The 20642-nt window shown below is 50.0% G+C and overlaps 1 protein-coding gene across 1 annotated transcript; it reads right to left on the reverse strand.

The window, feature by feature from the left end:
* Positions 1 to 1948: 1948 nt before the first annotated feature.
* CHGA (chromogranin A) lies at positions 1949 to 15310 on the reverse strand (the record flags this gene model as incomplete). The annotated part of the gene is made up of 8 exons (XM_084270729.1): positions 1949 to 2032; positions 4674 to 5143; positions 5602 to 6093; positions 7612 to 7710; positions 9796 to 9864; positions 10291 to 10384; positions 14513 to 14559; positions 15265 to 15310. 8 exons carry the CDS (start codon positions 15308 to 15310, stop codon positions 1949 to 1951), a joined length of 1401 nt encoding a protein of 466 aa, XP_084126855.1.
* Positions 15311 to 20642: the final 5332 nt, after the last annotated feature.

Here is a 20642-nt window from a genome sequence, read left to right on the forward strand (position 1 = left end):
AGGCCTTGAACTCCCATCCTTCCCTTTGAAGAAAATCCTTGGCTCCTGAATGTTTGGGATTGCTCGATGATGTGTTTATATCGGCTCCATCAAGTAACGGTTATTTGTCCCCTTGCTGGTTTTATATCAGAAACAGACAAGTTCTGTCTGCTGCCACCATTCTGTGTGGAAAAAGCTTGTCTAACTCTTTTGGAGGTGGCTGTTTCTACAGTGGGCTGTTTCCCTGGTTTGGTGAGGGTGGGATGGGTGGCTGGTGGTTTCTGTGAATGTAATGTGACATGTCGACCTGTGTTTGCAAGATGTTATTTGGGTGATGCTACTGGCACATCTGCCACAAAAAAAACCCAGAAAAACTAAGTACAGTATTCAAATTAAAATTTAAGTGAAGATCCGTGTGTAAAATGTGACTTCCACAGCTGTATGAACTCCCTAAAAACTGCCATTTTAGTACTGTTCCCATGGACCAGCTTTGGTTTCATTGCTGTTCCCATGTATGCTTTGTCCGTGCCCTGGACAGCCACTATCTCCTGCACGCCCACCTCCAGTGCAATTCACCCTGTGGGTCAATGGTCCTGATTTTTTCAATGGAACAGAGGAACATGTCAAGTTCAAAGCCTGGCAGCTGTTCTGTGAGCATCTCAGCTCTTTTGTGGGCTGCAGGTGATGGGAGATGTGTTTAAAAGATGGGTAGATGAGGTACCCATAAAGATATGGTTTAGCATACAACAGGAACGGTTGGACTCGATGATCTTTTCCCACCTCGTTACTCTGTGACTGTGAGGCAGCTGAGCTTTGAAATGGGAGCTGGGATATAGCCCTGGCACTGAGATGCTCTATTCCTCTCCTGCCAATACACATAAAAAGTCTAAAATACTCTGATCGGTGTTCAGAGACTTTTGGGGGAAGCTTACCCAGCCCAGGCACCACCCAGCCCTCCATCCAGCTTGTGACCTGAAGCCCAAAGGATGGGAAGGTTCTGCCCACTGGTGCTGTGCCAGCAGGCACCACAGCTTCTGTGAGCCAGCACACTGGACCAGCCCTCACCTCTGTGGGAGCACAGACCAGCAGTTTTCCTCATCACTAGCCTATTTGTTACTTTGCTTTCTAACACTTTTATTCACTGTCCACATAGTTGGGCTTGGTCAAGTACTGCCTCAGTATTTCAACTTCTAAACTGTTTTCTCTTGGGTCAACCCCCGTGTTCAACTACAGATGGACACCCAGTGCCAGGACTGGGCTGTATGGCAACCAGCGGGTAGGGAGAGCTGTGCAGTGCCCAGGACCTTGGGGAGGTGCCTGTGATGCTGGGCTGGGACAGGCAGCAGGGTTGCAGCCCAGGTGAGGAGGGGAACACCATCACTATGTGTCCATGGTGAGGGGAGGCTTCCATTCCCCCTCCTCTCCTCCAGGACCGTACAAGCTCTGACGACCAAGACTAAAGCTGCCAAGACGAAGGAAGGAACCCACTGCAGTTTTATTTTTCCTTAGATAAATTTTTTATATAGAATATATTACAGTCAGAGTTCTCAGCTTTTAATCAAAAGATAACAAGTTATTGCAGGTTTGGTTTTTTTTTTTTTTACCCAGTGAAACTACCGGTGGAAGGAGAACTTTCTAGAAAGCTGTCTTGTCTTTTAAAAAAAAAGAGGGAAAAAAAACCACCCCACCCAGACAGAAAATGCACGTGTGGGTTGTGCTGCATCCCTACCAGTGCCCGGCTGGGCACGTGGGCATCTGTGTGGACAGGGGAGCGTGAGGTGAAGAAGCAGCGATGGTCACAACACTATGGCGAGGTAGGCGGGCCTGGGCGCTAGCGAGGGCGGTTTCCTAGGCGTGATGCTTCTGCTCCTGCTTAATTGCTTTTAAATCAGGAAATGAAACGCGGGTGGGAAGGGGGGGAGGGTGGTGGTGGAGGCAGCTTTCACCTGCTCCAGGAGGGCTGGGACCCTCAGCCTCGCCTCAGCTCATGCAGCTTGTGGGCAACACGTTCCAGCTCAGCTTCGATGGCAGCCAGGCTCTCCAGCTCCTGGTCCTGCAAAGAAAGCCCAGGATATGGGTCAGCAGCCACAGGTGGGCAGCCCTTGCCCCACAGAATTATGGAAAACTTTGCCCTGTGCCTGGGGCTAGCTGCCAGGGGTGGCACAAGGGCAGCCACGTCTTGCCCCATCCCTCAGCCTGCTCCTGCGCTTGTCTCTCTGCATTTGTCTGTGCAGAACACAAATTAGCCCTGTCCTAATGTTACATTGCAGATGGGGACAAGACATGCTACCACTGTCCTTCCCCAGGCCCGCTGCCAGACAGGGCAGCCCCACCAAGTCTTTCCCTCCAGAGCGTGGGGCTGGAGGGAGATGGCTGCTGAGGAGCCAGGGGTGGGACAGGTGCTGCCAAACAGCACTGGGTGGCTACATCAAGGCACTGGTGTCGAAATGGGATGGCCATGGGTGGCAAGTGCAGCATGTGCCCTGCCCGTGGCCTGTCTCCTCTCCCCATGCTGCACATGCACCAAAGAGGCTTTTCTGTTTGGGCAGAAGTGACAGAGAAAGCCAGCAGTTTAAAGACTCGAGCTGCCCATCGCTTAGTGGCCTTTCTAGAGTGGCTCTTGTTCATCTGGGTCATCACCTGAAGTTACCTTATTTAGTGCAGGTACCCAAACTCCTAACTGCTTTGTCTGAACTCTGGTCTTATGCAACGGGCCCTGTCTCACTGCCAACCCCAGCCCTGCCTGTCCCTCAGCCGCTGTCACCTGGGGCTCGCTGCAGATCACAGGGTCACCCAGAGCAGCCCCAGGCTCTGCGGGAACAAACTTGGGGCTGCCAGTGCTAAAAGGGCCCTTCCACGTAAGCAGAGCTGAGGTGATGGCACCTCTCCCACGCAGAGGGAGCAGAGCCCTGCTGCTGCCTGCAGCAGTGGCCAAGCGCCCGCTGACACGGAGCCACTGGCCTGTACTGCATGTGGCTGCTGTGAAAATAATAAAGGGGGGGGGGGAAGTAATTTTTCTCATTCCTGAGCTATTTTCCATAACAGAAAACATCACCCTGCCCCTCCACAGGACCCTTGGCTCAGACACTATGAAGTCTCCAGCTATAGCAGCGTGCTGGTGGCTCAGGGTGCTGTCAGTGGCTCGGGGTGCTCATGCTCGCCAGCACCCAGGGTAGCCAGGCTGAGCCCAAGTGGCTGTTCCATTTTCTTTGACATGGGTCAGGAAGGAGCCAGCTGAGTCTCTCCTTGCTAGAGGTCAGCTTTTGCTGCGACTGGAGATCCCAAATAGTCCAAAACTAGTGCTGTGCTGAGGTACTCCACAGCACGCAGAGAGAGGGGAGGTCAGGCTCGAGGCACTGCCTCACACTGTGCCATGCACCCTGTCTCACTTCTGCCCAACCCCTGGAGTGAGTCCAGGGGGCTACTCTCAGCCCACAGCTGTGGTCACGCTGGCCTCACTGGCCAAGTCACATACCCACATGGCCTGAAAGTGAGGAGAGGGGACAAGATGTCAGCTCCTCTGGCAGAGCCAGAGCCCATTTCCTCCCTTTCCTGGGTGCCTGGTCTGCCACTCCCTCACTGGTTCCCAGAGGCCCTGAGCTAGCTTTAAATAAAAACAACCCAAAAAGTCTTGTTGCAGCTGTTAAACAGAGCAGGTGTGCAGCCTCAGCAACCTCCTTCCCAGTCCCTGCTGGGTGGCTGAGCCCACCACCTTGCAGACAAGGTAGGCCCCAGAACTGCTGGCACAGGCAGGTGGGGAGCAGCTTTATGGGGGGCAGACCTGGGACCTGAGCAGAGGGTGGTAAGAGGGCAGATGGGGCGGGTGCCCCCCTCCTTGGCAGGCACTCGTTGCATCCCTGCTTGGAGCTGAGTCGTTTGGCTTTGCTTTGTACCAAGACAATTGGAGGTGCCCTCAGCAGGGGATCCTGATGGGCAACCTTTGGGCAAGGTTTTAGTGCCTGACTAAGGCAAGAGGTGTGCTTTGGAGGTAAGAAAGCTGCAGGAAACCGGCTTCATTCACCTGCTGCCCCAGTCTGTTCCCAGGCACCTGACCACAGCTTGTCCCAGAGCAAACAATCACAGAGCCCATCCCCAGCCCCCTGCACTATTCCAAATAAGCATCCATGCCTGGAGCTGGGCCTCAGCACAAAGGGAAAACCACCACTCCAGGCTGCTGGGAAAGCACTGAGCTACCACAGAGCACCAAGGAAGGATGTCTCTGACTTTGGAAGCCTGGTTCAGATGTATTCCTGTATCTATCAATCATTTCCACCCCAAGGTCTCCCTCACCACAGCTGTGCTCCTGGAGACAGGAGGTCTGACACTACTAACTCCATCCCTGAGCTAGAGAAAGCATTCTCTTTGACTTGGGGGGGCTTTGGGACACAAGACCCAGGCTCCAGATGCACCATGTCCAGCACACACCAGTGCAAAATTGCTGACACATTTTCAAGACTCTCTAGGGCAGGGCATGTTTGTGCACTACTCACTGAAAGAAGGATAAAACCCAGAGGCACAGACAGGTGCAAATCTCAGTAATACCTAGGGCTGAATCACTAAAAGGTTGCCAAGCATCTCCTTAATGTCACAGAGAACCGATGGCAGCTGCATAATGCCAAGGGACCATCTGCAAGCAGATTTTGGATTCCCAAGTAATAGCTGCAGGGGTCATGCTTAAGCCTATGTGCACCAACCTCAGTTCTCCTGTTAGCACTGCCTTCCTCGTCTTTCTTTTCTTCAGGCATTGGAGCAAGAGGAAAGCCTCCTTCACTGCTGTCCTCCTTTGAGTGATGCTTCCATGACCTTCTTAGATCTTGCTCTGGCCGGCTGAAGTCAAACTTGCGGGACCTAAATGCCATTTTCATGGACCTGTCTGGGTCTTCCCCACTATCGTTTTCCTCCATGCGCTTCTTTGATGTCAGCTGCTTGGCCAGCTCATCCATTTTGTTCCACCTCTTGGAGTCTTCCCACTCCCTGGAAGACTCCTCCTCCATTTCCTCGCTTTTGGCATCCCTAGGCTGGAAGGTGTCCTCCTCCCCCTGCATCCTCTCATCCTCCAGGCGATGCCTTCCTCCTCTCAGCGCCCGGGGCTGCTCTTCCTCCTCCTCCTCCTCCTCCTCAGAACTCCGCCCATCTTTGCCAAATCCCAGAGCATCGTCGTTATCTGAAAGAGATTAAACACAACAGTGAGCACAAGTGATAACCTGGTTATAGTCCACCTTTGAATGGAGCCTTCAGGGGCAATGCAAGGTGGGTTTCCTGACTTAGGCCCTTTTCCCAGGACTGTGGAAATACCTGCTTCTCCCATCACCATGTCAGTAGCAGTTCTTGGATGCAGCAGTCAAAAACCACATAGGAAGTTCAAGAACAATAAATTAGTTGTCCCTAGGTGCTATGAAAACTGAGCAGCAGGTAGCAAAGCAGCTGCTGGGCCTGTGTGACCCACTATGCATGGGCCCACATGGTTGGGTGCTTGCAGGGGGCTCTGGGTGGCTGTTGGTGGGGGTGTTTCTGTAAACCCAGTAAGCACCTCTCTGAACTTTTAGATTTTAAAGCCTCTTAACCATCTGTCTCAGTGCTCACCCCCCAGTAGGTATCAGTGCAGTCATCTGGAATACATACTGTCATCTCCCTGCATCTCCTCAGTTTCCTCGTCCTCTTCAGCCAGATCCAGTGACCTCTCTGCTTCAGTAGGGTCTTCCTCTGCAGCACTGTCTCCTCCTTCATCCTCACGCTCCACACGTTCCCCTACCTCCTTGCTCTGCTTCCTGGATGGCTGATCTCCCTCGTCCTCAAGCTCTAGGCTGTCCCGGGGTCCTCTGGGCTCCTCCTCATCATCCCGTTGCTGCTGCTCATCCTCGTTGAAGTCTTTACCAATGTGGTTGTCCAAAGTTTCATCTTGCTGGGTATCCTCTTTGTCCCCAATCTCATTGCTCTCTGCTTCCTCCTGCTCCTCCTTCTCACCAGGGCTGGCATCCCGTGGCCTGGGCGCCCTCTCCTCCAGGCTGTTTTTCCCCTCTTCCCTTGAATCATCCCTTTGCTGGGTTTTCTGTGCTGCCAGCTCAGCCAGGGACCCCGTGGGCTGCTCCTCTTCAGGACGCTCCCCTGGTGCATCTGCAGAGGGAGGAGCAAGAGGCAACACGGCTCCTAAGAGCTCATTTCCCAGCCAGCACAGCCCGTGTGTGTTGCTCAGGGAGCCTCAGCCCCGCTGGGCGAGCAGCCTCACCAGCCCATGGATTGTTCAGCAAGTCCCTTCCACACACACTCCTGTTCAGGCAAACAGGTCCCACCGGTGCCTGCTGTGCTGGGGAGGCTCCCAAGGCTGCAGTGAGACCTGTGCCAAAGTGCTGTGCTGCAGCACAGGCCTCAGCACCACCGCCTGAGATGCCAGTGACACACCTGCCCCGCGTGGAACTAGATCAGGCGTGAAATGGAAGGATTTAGGGGCGTGACACAGCACTCCCACAGCTCTCCCCACGCTGAGACCTGTGCTCCATCACATCCCTGTTTCTCCCACCAGCCCGAGGAGGGAGGCAGGGCTGTTTGCGGGTGAGCTGAGGCAAAGGGCTGGCAGCTCTGCTTCTGCAAAGCACCTACTGGCTGTTTGCTCTTGCTCATGTCAGAGACTGGCCTCTTTCAACATAATTAGCCACAATGTCACCTGGAAAAATAAAAGATTTGGGGCTGAGGAGCAGTGTGAAAAGCCAGAAGGGTATGGAAAGGTGAGCGTGGCCCCAAACAGGGCTGAGGTGTAGGAGGGGATGCAGAGAGTTAGTCATGCAGGGCTGGTGACCACTACCTGCTGGCCTGGGCAGCCCAATGTACCATGCTTCATCCTTATGCAGTGTCTAAATTGCAGGAGCAAGAGGTTCAGGTCTGGCCTCGAGGGAGGAAGATCCAGTGCAACCTGTCCTCTCCTTTGGCTTTTGGCCATGCTGGCTGAAGCAGCAGTACCTGAGGGCCACTTCAGGCAGCTTTGGGCTGATGTCATGGTGTCACTGCACTGCCATGGCCCATCCACACACCACAGAGCCCACTCAAGACCCTCTGTGGGGGTGCTACTGCTGGATGAGAAATCATCTCATCCCACATTGGCATCGTCTCTTCATGATGTGGAAAAGGGAAAGGGCTGCACCCTCCTTTCCACCACATTGCCTGCCAGGTGGAGTGACATGGGGACATCCCAGCTGAGCATGGTCTTCTCACAATGCAGCTGTTTTGAGTGGGTGTGTGCACTGTGTATGCCCCAAGTTCAGTTTTCCCATCAGAGAATGCCTGGAAACAAGGGCAGCAGGAGCAGACCCAGATAGCTCTTGCCTGTATCTTTCAATATGGGATTTCCCTGGCTGTGACTCACTTCAAGCATTAGGAGTGAGTGATGGGGCTGGCAGCAGGCTAGAAAAGATCAGCATCAGTTTGGTAACGTGACCATCACCAGGTGCTATAACTCAGAAATTACACGTTCTTTAGGCTGGTGAATAAGCACAAAGCAAACACCAGGTTGCTTGTGTGTATCAGCAGCATCAAAGGCAATGCCTAAATGAGAAGCAGATGGACATACCAAGGCTGTTAGAAAGAACATCCTTGTTTACAGCCTGACCTGGATTTCCCAGGGGGGAGGCTGACACTGACCTCTCTGCCTGTGTCTGTCGTTCTGACTTTCAAGGACTTCAGAGAGCTCATCTTCGAAGCCGCTGTCTTTCTTCTGCTGCTGAGTTCTCTCATTGGCACCTGCAGCAAGTAACAAAAAGTAGAGAAAGGCAACAGCCCCTCCTGTGTTTCACAGAGGAGAGGTAGGAGAATAGTTCTGTGCCCTGTGTAATTATATACATGTTTTCTACAATGGACAAGTCTGCGACTGGGGACCCGTGAGAAGTGAGGCTGGAGGATATGTAAATCCACTGCAGTAACAAAGCCACCATCAAAAACATCATCTGCAGGAAAGAAAAAGGTCTCTAAACAAACAGAGTAGCAGGGTTGCTAGGAAGACTGGTATTGATGGAGAGCTAGGGAATAAGAGATGCTGAACTGCAGCACATTGAGGCTAACAAAAGATTTAAGCATCAGAGTACTGAAGGATAAAAATCGCCTCCTGCCAGATGGTGCCCGTGTACCCCTGTTGCAGTGAGCACTGAGAGCCCCTGTTCCCTCCTGCCTGGTCGTGGGGGATCATGTCTCTGGGGCACTGCACTCCCACCACTCCTCAGAGGGAGGAGCAGCATTCACTCCAGCTCCAGGGATGTTCCAGGGCCCCAAGACCCCCAAGACCCTTAGCTTCTGGGATTATGCAGCCAACTCAACAAAAGCAACACCCTGGAGAAGGCATTGCCTGTAGGCAGCATGAGCTGGAGGTCAGAGCTGCCAGTGGTCCCCAGGCAGCCCCATCCCAAGAGGGACTGCCAGCAGAGCAAGCCCTGTCTAACCCCTGCTTCTATGCCATCATGCATGTGTGTGGGGGTCTCCAGCCTGAGCAGGATCAGCTGCAGCCAGCATGGAGGAGACCAAAATAAGTACCTTTGCTTTTCCCTTGGGATACTCAGCTCTCCCATCCCCGGTCACTGTGATCTGTACATTAGAGCTCATGTTACCCAAAACATGAGCAAGGACAAAACAGGCTCAAGCCAAAGATCGAGCTGAGCCAGATGCACTTCTGTGCAACAAGTCCCTTCACACAGACCCCATGCTGTATGGCACAACCTGTCTGATAGCTCAGCCTCCTCCTCATAACCCTGATGTGCCCAGGCAGCAGCATCCCAACACACTGAAGAGGGCCTAATTTCTTTCTTCTGGATCATCAGAGCAGATGTCTGGGGTCACTGCCTGGCTGGCCCCTCCATCAGTGGGATTTGAGCAGTGACCAAACTTCTACTTTGAGAACTGCACAGGGCTCTCCCCTAATCTTGACTTCCCACATTTTCCTTCTCCCTGTGTTGCCCCTGTTGCTCCCCTGCTCTGAAAGCAGTCTGGTGGCACTGTCTCCCAGCCATCCCTGGCAGCCATGCCAGGCAGGAGCAGGGCACAGGGACACCCTGGTGATGGAGGGCTGCCAGCTGGCTTACCCAGAGAAGGAGCAGGGAAGGCTGGGAGCTGCAGTCCCTGAACCCTGTTGCAGTTTCAACTGAACTACCTTGCCAGGGGGGGCCTCCACCTGCTCTGAAGTAGCCTTGCCTGGGACCAGCACACCAGCTCTAGGAACCTAAGAATAGCCCCTTTTCCCCTCACACACCCATTTGCACAACTCTGTGCTGCTGCTGCTGCTCCTACACTGACAGGGGGTGAGCTGCCCACACCACTCCAAGCCCAAGGAACTTGTGTTCAGCCTGCAGGAGCCAGCAGGAGGATCCCCACTGGGGGCTTTCACTGCGGCCGCTCAAGTGCGGGTCCTGCTGAGCGCTCAGTGAGGCTTCCCCTCTGCCACATCTGGGTTTAGTTCCAGAGCCCAGCTGCACAGTGGAGGTTTCCCTGCCTTACAGTCTAGCTTGGGAGCTGGGGGTTAGTTCTTGAATTAAGAGACAGTGTTTCCTTTTCGGGTTCTCCCACCTGGGAATGGCTGCACTCTGCCCAGCCAAGTCACACTGATGTTGATTTGAATCCTCAGATGCCCACTGAAGTTACTATAAGCACAATTCCTGTCCCCACTCACCCAGTCTCTACTGGAAGCCCTGGAACTAGATTTCCCAGGGCACGTTTATATGATGTCAAATTAATGTAAAATATTAAAAAAAAACCCCAACCCACGAAACCAACCAACAAAACTCTGCATGGGGCTGCAACAGCTGAAACCCCTCTGCCCCAGTAACTGGAGTGAAACTGTACCTTGAGCTGCAATTTCCTGAAGCTCCTTCAATAAATTCTGGTGGCGAAGGATAGAAATGATACGTTCATCTGCAACAGGGGAAACGACACAGAGGTGAGTAAAGACAACCTGCCCCCACTCCCAGGAAACGAGACACAACCCCAAACACCACCTCCTCCTCTGTTCATGCTTTTCTCTCCCTTGACCTGATTCACTGCCCCATCTCTTAATTGTGTGGTTAAGAAGCCAGGAAGGTCTCATGAAAGCCAGGCAGGTTCATGTCACCCAGGACCTTCCCAGCTGCAGGGCCAGCACGATGCCTGGCCTGGGCTGAGCAGGGACTCTGTCCTTGGGTTATGGGGCTGATGCAGCCTTTTGGGATGGCCACAAGGAAGGTGAATGTGTCAAGGACCCCTTGTCCTTGCTAGAGCATGTGTTAGGGCAGGTGCAGCCCTTGCTTGTGTCTCTGCCAGATCTGCTCTTGCCAGAGCCCAGTGTCAGATCTCAGCCTGTACCTCCTCTCAGGGTTTCTAGGCATTCCTCACTGATCGGCAGGGGGTTTGGCTTCGATAAAGTATCAGAGATGACCTCTACAATGCACTTCATCACCTAGAAGGAGACAAAAATACAAATTAAAATGCTGACATTGTATTTTTTCCCTAAATCTATTTGTTACCAAGGCTAAAGCACAGCAGATGACGGCACAGATCCTCTTGTTTTTCTGGTTGAGCCAGAACTGAATGTTCGGTTCCTGTTTTACCTCACCCAGGAACAGAAGGTACCTCCTGAAACTGAGAAGTGAGCAAATGGCAATGAAAAGAGCTTCCTCAACATGATGCACACCTCAGTTGAGGATCTCATTATTCCAGTCCATCTCAGAGGCTAAGCACATCAGGATATGCACAGATATATACATACATGGATATATACATAGATCTATGTCTAGATACATAGATAAACATAGATACATGCATAAATCTCATCCTTTATCTCATAAAAGGACTCAGTGGGAGGTCATGGAGAGCATCATGTGGTCATAGCTCCTCAGTAGGTGACCTTGAAATCTTGTAAGCTATTTGAGCCCTTAAAAGGCCACTCTAGTTAGATGGCAGACAGGTATGGAGAGTCAGGTGAGGCAAACTGCACTTTCAAACATGGGTAAGAACTACTGGTCTCAAGCCCTAGAGAAGGAAAAGACCCTGGAGAAGTGTTTGACCTTGTGCTGGAGCGATCAGGGCATCTATTATAGACTGCAAGAGCTGTACATGGGGACAGGTCATCTGAAAACAAGACAGTTCCCACACCACTTTCCTCTGAAGCATTTGCAACTGCTTGAGGCAGCTTCTCAGAAAGGACAAAGTCTGGGCCTGCCCCTTCCAGCAGCCCTTAGCTTTGGTGTGAAATGAGAAGAATTATTCACCTATTTTGCCACCTATACTGAGCTGGCAGGCCCAGCTCTTCACTCATGAGACACTCATGGATCACTGGACGCTCTGTGTGTGGTGGGAGAACGAAAGCCACAGGTGCAAAGGCAAGGTGGCATCTCTGGTAGGGGTGAAGACACCCTCACCATGCTGAGACACACCATTGAGAGTCCTGCTGTGTGGCCATGGTAGAGCCAAATGGTCACAGAGGTGAGGAAGCAGCATTCACTACAGTCTGGTGCCACTTAATAGGGCAGAACTAGGCTGCCCCCTTCAAAAATGTGTATTATTATTAATAAAGCAGCCAGGAAAGTGTGCAGGGCTCACAGGAGCCTGGGGGTGGGGAGAGGAAAAAGGAAAAAACAAACAAAAAAAGAGGTTAAACTGTGAAAAATGACATAAACAAGCCTTGAAGGCAGAAAATTCACTCACTGAACCTTTGCTTCTGATTTCTGCAGGCAGCCCTAAGAGTCCTGCCTTCCCTCACAAGGTGCTGTCCTCAGCAAAGCAAAGCACAGCACTGTGACTGCAGTAGAAATTGAAGTCACCATTTCCCAGTCATCTACAACTGCTGCTCATTCAAGCAATTGGACTTACTCATTGACCAGCTGGAAATGTTCACCCTGCATGAGGAGAGAATCCCACTTGCACAGGTCACAGCAATGCAGTGCTGTGAGCACACAGTTTGAGAGGCTTGCCTGCTGGGTTAAAAATGTGAGAGGAAAGATCTCACACCAAAAAAAAAAATAAAGCAAGGAAATTTCCCTGATATCATTCTCTTATTCCAGAACTAATCCACTAATAGGGATTTTAGATGACTTTGAGTCACTTCACTCTACCATTAAATGGAACAAACCCCGGATTCTTATACTTCCTTCCCACGTTTCCCAGCCTCTGGAGCCACTTATTGCAGCTGTATTCAATGCAGACTTAGAAGTAAGGACTTTCTAAGCATGTGAAATAAGAACCTGGTCCAATGAAACCCTCTATATAAGCTTTTGAAGACTTCTAAGCTGATTTAAGGTCTTTGTCTGAAGACAAAGCAACACATCAGTCGCTAGAGAAATACAGCCAACTCTGGGGAGTCTCTCTGTAACACAATGAAATGAAGAATGCAGTCATTCCACAGCACTCTCCTTGACTTTTTGTAAGAGGCAGGTCTTGCAGAGCGAGGCTTCACAAGGTCATGAAATAACAGCCTGCATCAGGACATTGAGGAGATCCTTTCCTATTGAATGTAATTAATCCAGTGCAGAAACTCAGCCTGGAATTTCACCATGGCTATCCTCTAACTGTAAGCATGTAACTGGATCCTTAAGAGCTGCTCATGCTGTCCCTACACAGAAATCTGTGTAGGATCATGTCCTTACAAGGACAGACCACCAGTTTTTGATCTCAGCTGTGCTCAGGCCCTTCTGAAATGCACACTTGTAGGTGGGAAATAGTGTCCCTCAAGCACAGGAGTGGGCAAACACCAGAGAAGTTGTAAGTGTTTGGTCCTGTTCAGCTCCCCATGGACAGACCTTGGTGCAATGAATGTCTGATAAGCTGCCCAGGAAAGGCCTGCAGATGATGACTACCCATTTCACATCCCCAAGCCACCCTCAAGTGCTGGTGGCACAGAGCATATATAGGGCAACATGGTGTATAGGAAGAGCTGCGGTGCTTACTGATGTCCCCATGTAATGATATCCCTGCCCTGTCCTGTGAGGCCAGGACTTCCTTCACTGAAATGCTGTGTAACAGAAGGTGGTGAAGGAGGAATAGCTCTAATGGCTCCTTCCAGTTGCAGCAAAAATCAAAAGAAAGCTGTGATCTGATTTTGCTTCCAGCTTAGTGCCTGTGCCAAACTGAGCCCCAGGAAGGGAGCAGGCTTAGGAGAAAAATCCTTCCTCAGTGGAAACATTCCCATGGAGTTACACCAGCTTCCACAAAAGCTAGATGTGGTTTGCTGGGAAGCACCCATGCTTTACAGGTAGGAGATAGATATAGATATAGATATAGATATAGATATAGATATAGATATAGATGTATACGTGTGTATATATATGTATATATGTATATGTATATATATGTGTGTGTGTGTGTGTGTGTGTGTGTATATATATATATATATATATATATGGGAATAGATCTCACAAGGAAAATTGTGGAATTGTCCCACCCAATGCTGAAGGGGCAAGTGCCTGCCCTGAGTCCCTTTTCTTAGCAGCACAGAGCCTGAAGCTGGCACCCAGCGGCTCACAGCTCATGGCTCAGTCCCAGCAAGGGCTAAGCAGGCTAAAGGTCTTAACAGCTCTCCAGGCCCACCTGACAGGACACAGGGTAACGCATGTCATGGTGCTTGCCCTGGGGGTAACATCAAGTGGAGATTGGCTACGGTGGAGCCTGTAGCTGAGAGTGACATGGATGTGCCCTCCTCTGCTGCTGCCTGGGGAAAAAATCATGTGGGTAGAAGATTTCAGGACATTAAGACATTCACAAAGCAGGAGAGGAAAAGCTGGTGATTCCTTTCTGGATATTAATTTCTAGAAATCTTAATCTGGGCTGCTAAGGAGTCAGCTCGATTGAAAAACTGTGGGCACTATAATGTCAGGAAGGGGAGGTCTGGCACAGATCAACACAGGTAAACACAGGGACCCAAAGGTGCCAAAAGCCCACAGGGAGTGCACACACTTCAAAGGGCAGGTATGAAAGTCAGAGAGGGTTGACACAGATATATGAACAGAAGCCTATAAAAGGAGGCTGGAGAGGTCAGCCAAGTTCTGCAATGCTGGTGGCCATCCAGACAGGCTGAGCAGTAGCTGAGGATGGATTAGCAGAGACTAGCCAGTTGCCTATTTTTTCAGGACCACACATGTTTAAATAACACCCCCCACACATACAGATGTACACACACCCCCGAACACACACAGTTCCAGCAATGCCCTTTCCTGAATCACATTCCCCCCACTCTCCCCTGAGTCACCTCCTGCTGGGAGCTTTGAAAAGCTGGAAGTAGGAGGACTGGGGAGGGTTATACCCAACCTCCACTCTCAGCCTCACCATCTCCAGGCAAGCTTGTTTGGTCCCTCTGGTACGTCCCAAGAGACTTCCCTCCTGCCCAGGTGCCCAGAAGTGGATGCACAAAGGGTAAATCCTGGTAGGGAGGCAGTGGGGGTGGATAGATCCTGCTGTAGGTATCTCATGCAAATCCCTGGCACTTCCTACAGGGCATTTCAGCAGAGACAGCCAGAAGCCAGCCAGCTAGGTGGAAGTTAAACATCACATCCTTCAACTTCACTTGCCACTTCTACTGCAGGCCCAGCCTTACCTTAGTGTCCCCTTTATTCATGTCGTTTGTCACAGGAAGGGAGATAGCTGTGAAATGAGGGGAGGACAAAAGAAGAGAACCTGTTATTCACCTCCACTGTGAGACAGAGAAATCCTATCCTGCTAAAAATGGGGGTGGAGGAGGGGTATCTCCCTATGGTGAAAGTGGTCTTGGGTGCAGCAGCTGGATGTGTGTGTTGTGTTCCCCTCAGCCTTTCCTGGGGGAAGGGAAGGGAAGGGAAGGGAAGGGAAGGGAAGGGAAGGGAAGGGAAGGGAAGGGAAGGGAAGGGAAGGGAAGGGAAGGGAAGGGAAGGGAAGGGAAGGGAAGGGAAGGGAAGGGAAGGGAAGGGAAGGGAAGGGAAGGGAAGGGAAGGGAAGGGAAGGGAAGGGAAGGGAAGGGAAGGGAAGGGAAGGGAAGGGAAGGGAAGGGAAGGGAAGGGAAGGGAAGGGAAGGGAAGGGAAGGGAAGGGAAGGGAAGGGAAGGGAAGGGAAGGGAAGGGAAGGGAAGGGAAGGGAAGGGAAGGGAAGGGAAAGTCCCCAGGCAGGCGGAGCCGGCCCGCGGGCCGGCCCTCGGGCAGTGACCTTGCGGCGGCCGCTGTCCGCGGTGCTGACGGGGTCGGGGTGTTGCTGAGCCTCTGCCCGCGGTGCTGAAGGGCCCGCGGCGGTTGCGCAGCGGGGCGGGAGGAGCTCTGTCCGCGGGACTGGGGGTCCCGGGAGTTGGGGGAACACGGACCCCAGCCCAGCCCCACTTACCCGGCACGGCCAGGAGCAGGACGGCGAGCATTTCTGGGCGGCTCATGGTGCTGGCGGGACAGGGGCCGAGGCTGAGCCTGTCCCTGGCGTGGGGGCTCCGGGCGAGGTGCCGGCGGGAGACCAGCACCGTCCCTGCCTACACCAGAGCTCTGGCTGAAGATCCCAGATGGGGCACTGCAGCAACCGGCTCATTTATATACCTCAGCCCCTCGGAAATGGCGTCAGGAGGAAGCCGCCTCCTCCTCCTCCTCCTCTCCCCCCTCCTCCCCTCGCACACAGACTTCCCAGCAGCCTCCGCCACTCGCCGGGTGCTGGAGGAGCGGCCACACGCCAGGATCCCTCCGAGCCCCTCTCCGACTGCCCGGGCAGAGGGTGGCACCAGCACCACCAGCAGCGAGGTGTCAGGATCCGGTTGCTCCATCTTCTCAGCCTCAGCAGGAGCAGGATGGTTGTGAAGCGTGTTTCCAGGACATCGCTTTGGCAGCGCCGCACCCAGCACTGTCAGTCTGCAAGCAGCTCTGTGTGTGCCAGGGAGAGCCACCCCCTCTCTCCCGGCCAGCGCAGCCACCTCCAGACGGACTTGCCCTCTGGGGGTGCCCTTGTCTTTCACTGACCGCAGACGGTACCTGGGCAAATAGCTTAGAAGGGATGCTTAGAAGTTTTCAGGTGACCATTAAACACCTCCACAGAGGACAGGAGTGCCTGCAAGACTGCTCAACAACCAGAGAACTGGTCACCAGAAACTCGGTTTGTCAATGAAGATTTTAAGTCCCAGCTATTTCATGGAAGATTTTTAAGCACGAGGGATGTTATTTGGGGTGAATAACAAAGGCTGCTGGGTCTGTTGTTCAGCTATTGTGATTGCAAACAAATTTTATTGGGTTGTTGCCCTTTGTTCAGTGATTCAAGGCAACAAATAGCATCACCCTGTACCCTCACTGCTAAGCACCCCCAAGTTGAAGTAACAAAGATTACCTGGTCATCAGTTTCCATTGGCAAGGGAGAGAGTTCTCTTAGTCACAAGCATTCCCATGCTTTTGACAAAATGTCTGTCTAATCTTTGGATGGAAAGTCTGTCAGGTCAGACAGCTGGATTCTCTTTTGAAAGTGATCCCGATGCTTTTTTAGGAATAACACCTCTACTACTCCGTGCTATCCCTCAAATGTTTTCAGAGGTCACAAAAGCAAAGAACTTATACTCAAAAATCAACCTCAGAAAAATGGGTCCACTGTTTGTCTTCCCCACGCTACCTTATCCTGCTCACTGGGGATTCCTGCACCCAAGGAGCCAGAGAAAACATACTTTTCTAAGAATTTTCCTGTGAGACCAGACAGTACAGACTGCACTATAGGCTTACACCTTCCCTTTCCACATGCACATGGAAACGTGCTCCCAAATGTTTACTCCCAAATGCCCTCTAATAGCTACCCAAATTAAGTGCATGCTTCAAAAGGCACATTTGGATTGTATAACCCCACTCATACAAAAATCCAAGCTCCCCTTGTCTGTTGCATTTTCTATTTAATAGCAGAGAAAACCTGGAAATAAATTGATGCTCTGAACAGTGCTTTGTGGATGACATTGATGGAGAGTTAAATGTTTGCAAGACCATGAAATGAACACTCAGGAGAGTTCTTGTTGCACTGGGAACCTGCATCCTCCAGGAACAAAAAGGTGTATCTTTTTCTTGGTTGTTGGGCTGGGGTTGTGTGTGTGTTATTTATTGGGGACAGTATGTAGGGGTGTCATATATGATGGACTTTTACTCCTTTGAGCTACACCAGCATATTTTAGTCTGTCAATTTGAAATACTGAACATTATTAAGCTTATTAATTCCTATGTATTCCTAAGAGAGAAACAGATTGATCTGCTTATCAGGCTGTTTACCTAAGTCAATATTTACTTATCCTTACATATAAATGTTGATCTTATTAGGGCAATAAATTATCTCAGTTCTAATCCAGTTTCTTACATGAAGCACTTCTATTCCCTGGCCTCTGTTTATGAGAAATGTCACAGGATTTGTAGTGCACATGACTATTTTTCTTTCTCTTTTTCTCAGGCTGTGGTCTTGCATCCATTAAGTTTGTTACAAGGGAGAATCTAAGTGTTTTCCATGTATTCTCTCACTGTAGTAATATATAATGGATGAATACCTTTCCTATTTCTTGCCCCAGGAAAATGGATATGAAAGTGTTAATGCAGCATATTGAATTTGTCTCATTAGGCACAGCTATATTAGGAACTGCCAAAGTAAAGCATGCTAGATAAAGATTTATGTCAAAGAGCAAAAGTGATCAAATAAAAAAGTGGCAGCTATTCTGCCACTCAGAGAAATGCAATGCCAGAAGCAGACTTCAAGGGAAAAGAAGTTTGTGTTTTAGCATATGGAGAACAGGAGTAGTTTTTTAGAGAGTAGCAGAGTGATGAGGATGGACATTCTGACCAGTTCCAGTCTTACCAAAATGCTGCTTGTATCTGAAGACAGCAATTCCACTTTTCCTTATAGCTGTGCAAGTTTTAGCACATGAAGTGTGGTGAGAATGTGGACAGCCATATACCAGCCAGTGATAACATAACACATGCAGGTGGACAGGGAGATGAGCCATAGTGGTGGGAAAAGGATATTTGTCTTCCTAGCAAATATAAAAATAGGTGATTTGAGAAGATGGCACTGTCTGAGTGGATACAAGTAGACACCTAGCACTCTTGCATTACCCATATCCTGAACAGAGAGAACAAGAGGGCCAGCCTGAAAGCTGTATTGATATATGAACATCTTTATGCATAAGGTAATTGAGAGATCACATGGTTTAAATACTGTTCTCAATCAACACATGAGTCTGTTGTTTTGTTGGGGTTTTTTTTAATTAATTTCAAAATTTAGGAACTAAACCCAAAGGATCTGGGCTGTGGTTCTGAGCTGTTTTGGGAGTCTTGTTCTCCAATCTCTTGGCTGAAACTGGGTTAAGAATTCACCTGTCTCTTGTGCTTGGGAATGCTGACCCTGCATTCCAGACTGCTGTGATTTTATAGATCTGGGAACTGAGGCACAGAAAAAAGAAAAGTGTCATTTTCATGAAGACATCAAGAAGGCCTGAAGCTAAGGCATAGCTATTACCCACACCTTCACTGAGAAGATCACTAAGCAAAACCTAGGCAACCTTTACCTTCTTGCATATGAAACAAATTGATAACAGTTTGACTGAAAACCTGAATGTAAGCTCACTGCAAAATTAGTAGCAAGGTCTATTTAAACTCCCACATCACACCTTTTCTTATTTCCTACATTTTAGTCAATCACACTTGCCTCTCAGTTCCCTCATACAAGCCTTCCTTGTCTGCCTGTAAATAGAAATGAGCTTCAAAGCTCAGGCTGCTGTTGTGAATATCTATCTACACGGTTAAAAGACAGTCCTCTCTCTTCTTTTTCAGGTCAGAGGCAAATTGATGTTGACTTGCTTTGATTTTCTTAGTCTAGACTGTGCTTGCACCAACCTGAAATTAATTGATTTTCCTGTTCAAAGTTTTTCTTACGCCCCATAAAGAAGCCCAACTTTGTGCCCAATCCTGACAGCAGCTACTGGTCTGCCTATCCATTTCCATCCTTCTATGGCATGCACAGATCTCACTGGAGCAGATGGAGTATGTTCTCTGCTGGGAGAAGAAACATCTCTGTAGCAATCACAGAATACCATCTGGGAACCCTTATGAATATCTTGCATCTCAATATAGTTTTTCTCACTGTTATTCAAACACCAATCTGGAAAACGTCATAACCCTCCAATGCCTTGGTCAGTTCCCCAGCACTTACAGAAAACCCTCACTGCTTCCTGTGAGCCCCACTGAATCAGTAAGAAAAGATGTGAGGATGGAGGTTCTCCCCAGGCAGGCATCTCAAATAGTCTCCTCATGAAACTACTGGTTAATCCCATGTCTGCAGTTCTATTTGACTCGTGGCAACAAAGTCTGCCTCATGCTAATCTACATCTTCAATAAGACCAAACAATTCTCTAAGTTCTAGAATGGTCTAAACCAAATGAATAAGAACATTGTTGGTGTTGTTTACTTACCTCCAAAGTGAGAGGCAGGTAGTCCTATTTATTGCCCTGCAGACACTGACAGGTTCATGAGAGTTAAGAAAAAAATTGTAATGACAAGAGTAACTCAGGGCTTTGTTTTCTTCTGGGGCTGCATAAACTCACCAGCCTATCTTCACACTGCCAGCAGCAAATAGCTAACACATGGACCCTCAGTCAGCATCAGCATCATCCTGTATATTAAATGACTGCCTGGTATATTTGGTAGAGGTTGATCTTATCCACCATCTTCTGCCTTTAAACACCTGCTCCTTCATTCCTGAAGCATGCCAAGCTGTTCATCCACTCCAGGCCAGTTGCTCAAGGACCACCAAGTCAGGCACAAGGGTATGGGGACACAGTACGCACATCAATCAAAAGCTGTGAGCATGGCAGGGGGCTTTTTTGAGATATGCACTAGAAACTCTTGTGCTAACTTTCCTAATTCATGGAGATGAAGTAACAGATACAATTTTTTTCCTAATGGCAAGGTTAAGGTTCATGAAACACACCAGCACTTTCCATTCTACATACATCCTTGGCTCACATTGGAAATAATCCACTTGAAGAGATGAAAAGAGGTCTGAACACAACCTGCTTCCCTGCACTGTTGCAGAGGGGAGGAAAGAGGTGAGGATCTGAGCACCTGCTCCTCCCTACACCCTTCTGTCCCCCAAAGTGCCAGCCACAAAATGAGACTTAAGGGTTTCCAAGGTACTGCTGTCCCTCAAGAATATTATTTTCCAAGCACTGGCAATACAACATCACTGAAACCAGTTACCTGGAGATATGGGACATAAGGACACAACAGTTGCCATTCTGGGTTGGAGCAGGGAGCCAGGATCCAGCCAGAGACCCTGAAGCCTCCCCCAAAGGCAGGGGCTGCAGTGGGGACAGGGCCTCTCCCTGTCTTTGTGCCAGGCTGAATTCCAGCTTCCAAACCTCCCAAAATCTGGGCATCAGACCTAATGTTTAACAAGTGCTCCACAATGCTTCTAATGCTAATTGGAAGGAGCTAATTTACTTGTCCCTCTGAACAGTCTCCCCTCAAACTTGGTACCTTCTCAGCCTGAGGACTTATGGCATTAAGTTCCACTGCTCACTTAAATACAGCAAAATGGATCAATCTGGTTTTCTTTTAGATTGCCTCTTATCCTGATGCTGAAAATTTAAATTTATCCCTTACTCATCTCCTTTCCAAGAGAAACAATCCCAACCACCTCATTCTCACATGGCTCCTTTAAATCTTCCTAGCAGCCAGTGCATCCCACAGCCTACTCACCTGTAGCATATAGTT

The sequence above is a fragment of the Gallinula chloropus genome, assembly GCF_964237585.1.
Source record: "Gallinula chloropus genome assembly, chromosome: 14".
Lineage (NCBI taxonomy): Eukaryota > Metazoa > Chordata > Aves > Gruiformes > Rallidae > Gallinula > Gallinula chloropus.